This window comes from Pollicipes pollicipes, unplaced genomic scaffold (genome assembly GCF_011947565.3).
Source record: "Pollicipes pollicipes isolate AB1234 unplaced genomic scaffold, Ppol_2.1 Scaffold_3087;HRSCAF=3621_pilon_pilon_pilon, whole genome shotgun sequence".
Taxonomy (NCBI): Eukaryota; Metazoa; Arthropoda; class Thecostraca; order Pollicipedomorpha; family Pollicipedidae; genus Pollicipes; species Pollicipes pollicipes.
In genome coordinates this window covers 18,318,941-18,326,819 of record NW_023596225.1, presented here as the reverse complement: position 1 = coordinate 18,326,819, position 7,879 = coordinate 18,318,941, and the positions used below count along the sequence as shown (strand labels likewise).

At 51.1% G+C, this 7,879-nt stretch overlaps 1 protein-coding gene across 3 annotated transcripts in view; it reads left to right on the top strand.

Moving 5' to 3' along the window:
- The first annotated feature begins 2,268 nt into the window (after positions 1-2,268).
- LOC119090352 (aldehyde dehydrogenase family 3 member B1) overlaps positions 2,269-7,879 on the top strand; it is a 29,722-nt gene continuing 24,111 nt past the window's right edge. For 2 of the 3 annotated variants that reach the window (XM_037213151.1, XM_037213150.1), the window contains exons 1-2: positions 2,269-2,385; positions 2,964-3,025. In XM_037213151.1, the coding sequence (XP_037069046.1) occupies positions 2,334-2,385; positions 2,964-3,025 (114 nt within the window). In that variant the 5' untranslated portion in view covers positions 2,269-2,333. The remainder of the gene's footprint in view (positions 2,386-2,963; positions 3,026-7,879) is intronic. The other variant, XM_037213149.1, reaches the window with a different exon arrangement.

Genomic DNA, 7,879 nt, shown 5'->3' with positions numbered 1-7,879 from the left:
GAAAGAGACAAAAAATGGAAATTGATGATTGTAAGAATATCAGAAACGGGACAAATAGCATTAACCTTGCAGCAGCTTTATTTTGTCCCGTGCGCGCTGAGATGCAGCGAACGTGCTGCGTTGTGTGGGCGGATCATTGTTGGTATTTCGGTTGGTGTGTGCATTTTACTGAGCCATAAAATATAGGTAGGTTGACGTGCCTTGTGGGTGATAAGTTATGATTTCTTGAAAACAGCCTTTTAAGCTGTTTCCAGGTAGGTGGGTATTCATGAACGTCGTCACACTCAGCATAAATTCCGGTTAGTTGTTTTTGGAGGTGTGTGTTTGGATTATCTTTTAAAAAAATGAGCGCGCACACCCAGACTTGTGCTTCACATGAGAGTAATTCTGTCTTAAACACCTCTTACCATCGCCTTACCTGGGCACTTATGGGTATAGTGCCAATTTTTTTGCATGCACAGCATATTATATTTTAAAAGTAATTTTGTGAGCCTTTAGCAAACCCTGCTATAAAACATATGCAGATCATGCCTGGTGACTGGCATCTTGCATAGTAGCAACAGTGTGATAAAAACTTTATTAATGCTGTAAATCTGACAGCTCTGAGTTCAGTGCAGGGCTGCCACTAATTTCAGCGTGCAGTGAGCCAGTGTTTCAAGGAATTGTAATGTTTTATAGGTAAAACCAATGAAAAATAGCCTTAAATTTGTTATGCGTATTCATTTTAAAATTAAGCAGAGATTGGTTTGCACTGAATTTGGTGCAATGAGGCATGAAGTCCAGTATGCACATGTTATGTAGACTTCCTTTGCAGTGGATGGATTTTTGTAGATTGGCCTTAAAACATTGAGCAATATCTTCACATTCTAGGCTCAGACCTAGGAAATATGATGGTACCTGTGATAAATACTAAGAACATGGACTGTACACTTTGCTACTCACTGTGTCTAATGTCCATCAAACAATGACTCAAAATTTGTGAAGTTGGTTCAGTTTTTGCTATAAGTCTGACATGGAATTTTGTAACTTTTTATCAAGTCAAAAAGAAAATACTTTTGGGTGTTTGAAAGCAAACTTTCCAGTGTCTCCAAACATGTTTGGTACCAAAATTTCTGACCCCTTCTGTTAGTGGTGAAATACAAAATGAGGCAGCATGTAGTAAGGAACAGAAGTTTGTTAGCATCCTGTGCATTCAATGCAATAGATACTTGGGTATTTGGTGGTGTGTGCCTGGATGGATGCAACTTTCCTCTTCTGCTACAATGACTGATGAGAAGATCATAATCACGCCTCTGGCGTGATAGCAGGTATTATTTTTATACCCCGTCCTATACATGCTGGAGTGACTGATTCAGTGAATAAGAAATACATATTTTCTGTGTTGCAAAGAACTAGACCTACCAAAAATGTTTTTTCTGAGTTCGAGAGGTGAATCAAAAATGGCCCCTAAGTTAGGTAAATGAAAGTTGTGGCATATTATTTGTGTTCATTTGGTGTCTTCAGAAAGAGTTCAAGATTGTTATAGTATGATTGTTTCTGGCATGTTGTGGCTAAGAAAACATTATATGATTAACATCTTCTGTGCATTTGAGAACAAATAAATAAACTTTGATAGGTTTAGTTATTTACAACTGGTGGGTAAGGATACATGCATGTGAATACAAATGAAGGTGTATGAGAGCTTACACTTAAACATGCATTGCCTGATTTTGCTGTTTTTTAACATTAGATTCATTGATTTAGGGTAAATGAATCCCTTGAAATGATTGTTTCAATGATTTTTGCTCTTATTAACAATGCAGTTTAGGTTATCTGGTTCCATTAATTCTAAAAAATAGCATAATACCCAGTTCATACCTACCAAGCATAGCAATTTGTGCTAGTCACCAGGTGCTGGTCTGCCTGTATGTATAGTTCCCCAAAATTTCATTTTGTGGGTGCTTAAGAATACAGATGACTCAACCTAGAAGAGGTGACAATTTAAATTGATGCTTAGCAGCTACATTATGCTAGAAAATCACTAGTGGATTTTCTGTCAGTGGGCATGGAAGAAAACATCAAAATGCTATATAACATACCATCCTGCTGGGGGCCAGGAAGTTTGCAATTACATGGGGAGAAATTAAGATGTTTCTGTCTTGGGTATGGAGCCACTTAATACTGCCTGTCACCATCTCCTCCCAGACATGTGTGTTGGCTCAGCCTCACCAGCACCACAACCCTGCTGCAGGTGCAGGATCACTACTGACTCGGACCAGTCCGACGTTAGCCTGCAGCCGACCCGCGGCCTCCGCCGCGCCGCCGCCGCCGCCACGGCCCGCGTGACGCCCGCCATGACGTCGGAGACGGACCCCCTGGTGACCGAGCCCACCGGCGACGGGCCTGGTGAGTGAGCGGCGCCATCCTGACTTCGGCGCGGGCCCGCTCGCTGTGGCTGATGCTCGTGAAGGAAGGGGTGCGCGCGACGGTGCTGGTGGGTGTAGTGCCGTGGTGATCAGGACTGTGCTGGTTTGTGTGGTCCTCTGGTGGTCAAGATGGTGCTGGTGGGTGTAGTGCTCTGGTGATCATGGTGGTGCTGGTGGATGTGGGTGTGGTGCTCTGGTGATCTGGACGGTGCTGGTGTGTATGGTGCTCTGGTGTTCGGGATGGTGCTGGCAGGTGATGAACTGTGGTGACTGGCAGAGTCCTATTGCCCAGCTCTGCCACTGAATTTCGTACTGTCATACCTCATATGACATTTATTAGAATGGTTGTCACCACCATTGCTGCCTGATGACTTTGCTTCGCCTTATGAGGGTGCTGTGCCCCATACTGTGGGGCATAATGCCCTTCGACGCCGTTCGTCCAGGATCATAATGCTCCCAGTGTGGGCTAAGCGCTGTCTGATTTAGCTGCGTCGTGTGTCAGCTGTGCCCTCTGCAACACAGCCATATCACCTCTGACCCGTGACCTGTGGCCTCTAGGTGAGAGACCTGGCACTGGCAGCAGCTCCGGCGGCTCATCCAAGATGGTCCCGATCCCAGTGGTAAGTCTTCTGACCAATCACGTCGTAGGTACGCGCCGCAGCTTCGCAAACGGGCAGGCTCCGTTCCGATTCCGTGTTGGTGGTCCACGGTTGTGGTGGCGTCAATGTCAGCGGATACCCGACCGGGTGATCAGCCGCTGGCTTATCGCGAGCAGACCCTTGCGTTAGGATGTCATTCACCCGCGCTCGGGAGCTTATACTGGTCACTTCAGTACAGCTGCTGCGGCCAGCTCTTGCGACGCGTGCACCCCTGGAGTACTGGGCCAAAGATGCGGAAAGCCGTCGGTGGCGACCACTGGCGGAGACAGGTTGACGTCGACGACCGGACACTGATGTAGAGGTGGTTGGGATGCCGCCTCGGTTGCGAGCGCTGGCGCGACCTCTTGCTGCTGTGTGGTGGAAGGCGCGGTTGGAGGCGGTGGGGAGGGAACAAGCTGACCATCTCAACAGCCGACGGCTGCCCCCCCCCCCCGCACTCGGCTGGGCACAAGCGCACGAATCACTGGCCGATGGTCATATCGCCTGTTCTGTTGTGCGCCGCATGTGTGCCCGGTGCGCGGTTGTCTATACGGCAGCGTATCCTGCCGGTTATGGCGGTGTGGCGTTCCGGCGGTGTGGCGGTGCGGCGGTCCGGCGGTGTGGCGGCCCGGCAGTGCAGTGGTCCGGCGGCGGCCGGGCTCGAGCTGTCGATGCGGTGGCGGTCACGGCCGGCCGAGCGAGCTCGAGGCGGGTGGGCCGGCGCCGTCCAGCGGGCGCGCCGTCCCGGGCGGGGGCGACAGGCCGGTCCGGCCGCGGCCTGGAAATCCCGCTCACCGCGTCGGGTTTAGGCCCGTACCGGTGTTGTTTTGGAAACGCTGTGACGTAAGACCGGGCTGGGGCTGGACCGCTGTCGTTTTCTCGCGCTTGCTGAGGCGGGTTCATGAATGACCACGGTTGAAGGTGTGGGAATACGCGCTCGGATGAGCGTAGACTCGGCATTCGTGTCGAAACCACATGAAGGATTGCTGTCATTAATGACATCCTGCCGGTGTTGTACGGCAGGAGGTCTTCTGTATCACTGTCATAAGCCTGCATGGTGTTGCAAAATCCGGATACTGTCCCCGTAGCTTTTCCTTATCCACATCGTTTCGAACGGGATGACCAGGCTCACTTTACATGGGTGCCATCTAGGTATAACAAATAATGTACAGCCATGTAAATATTTGAGTGTCCCAACTAAACGCAATGTGAGCAGACATGACAGTGATAGTATCCGTAACCCGGAAGTATGTTTCAATTCTTCATTCCCATTGGGTAGTTTAATTATTTTTATGCTAGGTCCCTTAGAACTGAGACCCTTGACCCCAGCTCTAAGTGTATTAGAATTTCCGTGCCCCGTTGTGCCCCACAGGAGCGACGAAGGGATCAAGGGGGCTGAGGTGGCCGTCTTTCGGGACCGAGGTGGCCGTCTTGGCGTCCACCACATTCACCTTTTCCGTGTTTTTACTAGCCTGTGGACGCCTTGTGGCATTGCTGCACACGGGTCGCGGGTCGACTCCGGGCTAAATATTTGGTGCCACAATACAGGCAAAAGGCCATAATTTTCCTCAGACGGGAGGTGCGAAGCCAATGTTTCCCGAACCCTTGCGAGTTTGGACCAAATTCCTACGTAATCCGTTTGGCTCCTGTGCGGGGGCGGCGACACCTTGGGGGGGGGGGGGGGGGGGAAGGGGCATGAGCGACTCGTCACTCTCAAGTGACTTCTGTCTGCTCTTTTGTTTCTTGTTTTGGGAGAGATACCTAGATGTAAGTCTTTGGCTTACTGCATCAATCCTTGGTTTATGCTTATAACGTTTATCACATGTTGAAATCAAATAATTCAAAAGCAAACAGGTCATGCTGCCAAACGTTGAGGACTTTCCTTCACAACCTTAGAGACTCAAAATCGTCAAACGCATACACACGTTCCGGCAAAGCGGGTTAAAAGTGCAAAATTTCGCACAGAAGGCCACTTCCTTACTTCCTGTACTTCCCACGACGACGGGCACTGGGGGTTCTCCCAAGTTGCGTGCCAGTGTCCATTGTTGCATGATTTTTTTTCAGTCCCCACCCTTAGCGCTATTCGCAACTTTTCAGAAAGTTGGAGACCCAGCCCCTCTCCACCTGGCCCCCCGGTTGCCTGATTCCCGCGCGTCTGTGATCAGTGCGTTTTTTTGGAACGTATGTTCTCCATATTGCTCGTAAAATTCCGTGGAAAGACAGCACCAAACACGCTATGTGTGAGCCCCTTCAGTTTGCAAGCTCCTCACACTGCAAACATCAGAATGCGCGTTCGCCTCTTCGATTGTCCAACGCTTTTCTCGCACCTCTCAGCTGTTATTCTGCTGGGTTGGAACTTTGCATCTCTTGTGGCCAGCTGTGCCCCCCCCCCCCCGCCCCCATGTTGAGGTGACCGCCCCAGATTTTGTGCCGGGTCTTCGTGGATTTAGCCCAGATTATCGAATTTGTTCTTTGAAATCATAACAGCTGAAAACGTTGAAAAATGAACTTATCTTTCAGACAAATTACCTTTACTAGCATCTCTGAAGGTGTCGTCGGCCCTTCCCTAGTTTGATGGGATTGGCCGGTAACAGTCTAGTTGGCCGACCTCTGTTTTGGCTTTGGCCAGGCTGGACGCTGTGCTGGCTGTGGTAAGACTATCGTGCACCGGTGCGCTAGTGCGATCGCCCCGCTACACAGGGTGTTGCTCAACTATTTTTTATCAGAAATAATTTGATACGACGTGTCCCGTAGGTACTTAATACGACTCCTTCATACAATGTCATTCATATATTAGATCAGTCTACAAATATTGGCAGGTTTTTCACAAGGTGCTTTAAGCTTGGATAGGGTTTAAGTATTCACTAGCCGGCTCTAAACTATGTGGCCGATTAGGTACCGAGTACAAGGTTGGATCATTATTTGCGACCATCACACTTCCATTAACAAAGCACTGTGTGGTTTCTAGAAAGTACCGTTTCGTTTCAAATCAGTTGTGTAATTGTAAGCTTGTTTGCAAAATATTGGCCTCTTTTATTGTCTGGAATATTGGAAAAGGGCTGGCTGAAACGTATCAGACAATGCACTTCCCATTCTTATGACGCTGCTCATTTTAGTTATGTGAGGTTATTTGCACACCAAATGTTCAGCACTAACTGGAAATCTTGCTTACCTTGCACGCACAGCCTTTTTCTAGTTAAATACTGGAGTCTCTTTGTACTAAACTTTGTTCTGCCCGGTTTCTAATGCCGTCGGTGAAAACAGCTCAAAAGTCGCACCTCCAACCCGTAACATCTGACAACGGCTCTCAGCAGGTTCTATCGTCGTGATGACGGCCGTTGTCATGGCGACTGGGACAACGGCAGTTGTCGCGTACTCAAGATACGCTCCGGGGCAACCAAGAAAGGAAGAAGTGTGGTGCTGTCCCAAAGCGTTACCAGGTTAATTTTAACTCCAAAATAATAAAAATTCATGACTCCAATTCATGACATAACTCCATCGTGAGAAACAACGGATTCTTTTATCAAACCAAATGATCCTCAGGTTTCACCAGTATGCTTCTGAAATAAGGCAAAAAGGTCGGACACTCAATTAAGTAGGCATGTGGAAAACAAGCGTCACCCTTACCGTGGACGTTTTACCATCTGTTTTCTCGGCCATTTCCACGTGGTGGAGAACGCGGCCATAATAGTGCTGCGTGGTTCATTTCGCCTGAGACGAAGCCGTGGCCGACTGGGATAAGCCGGGTGACTTGGCACCTCATCGTCTGGAAAACGTCCGCACGCAAACAATGCGGCCGCATTGTACGCAAAACTTGACTTTCTTGATAAGACCACGCCAAGTTTCGAATACTCCATCGCGTGGAGTGATGCAATGAGCTCACGTCAATGAAGCGCCGCGCGTCGCTCGCGAACAATGAGGAGCCGTCATGCTGTGACTGGCGTATTCGGCTGTGTCCTCGAGCGCCGGGCAGGCGCCGTTGGCGGCCCCCGTGACGGGCGGTGTCTTGACGCTGCGCCGCGTCGTGGGGCGCTGTGACACGACCCTGAGAGGTGAGCCCGGCTGGTCAGGCCAGCGTGGCTGTCGCCGGCCGGTGTGTGCCGCCGATGGGCGCAGACCGGCAGTGCGGAGCTTTGTGCAGGCCTGACCCAGGCGGAGCTGAGCTGAGCTGAGCTGGCGGACCTGACGGGACACGACCTGATCTGATCTGACCCGACTTGGAATGGCCTGACAGGGCCGCCTCCTCTCTTTTGGGCCGCCCATCCCAGCCTGGACCGGAGCGAGCGGGGAACACTCCTCAGCGCCGGACGGCGGGCAGGTCTGGAAGGTCCGGTGCTTGTCTCAGGAGCCGGAGTGGCCTGTCTGACCCGTACCAGACCCGTGTCTGCTGTGTGCGGCGGCGCGGCTCCGTCGGCGACCCCGGCCGGCCGGCGGCCACGAACTGACGGGAACCCGTCCGACCGCACGAGCCGTCCAGTTGCGCGGCTCCATGTCGCTCGCACGATGAGGAAGGGAGAACGCGGCGCCGGCGACGCTGAGTCGACGACACGCCGACGCGACGGCAGTGTTGCGCATGGGTTTGCGTAGGAGCGGACTGGGCGGGTAGTGGGCTAGTCCCGGAGGTCACGGACGGGGTCTGTAGCGGTGCTCCAGTCGAGATCGCGCACTACCGCCCGCTTGCCAGCCGTTCGATCAGATGCGCTGTTTGATATTCCTGTGGCGCCATCCGAGTCGATTTGCGGCGTATGAGATGTGCCGCTCGAGGTATTATCCGGAAATCTGCAGCATGTTGGAGAGCGGCGTAGCCAGATCGGCTGTGCGCGGCAGCTGTGGATC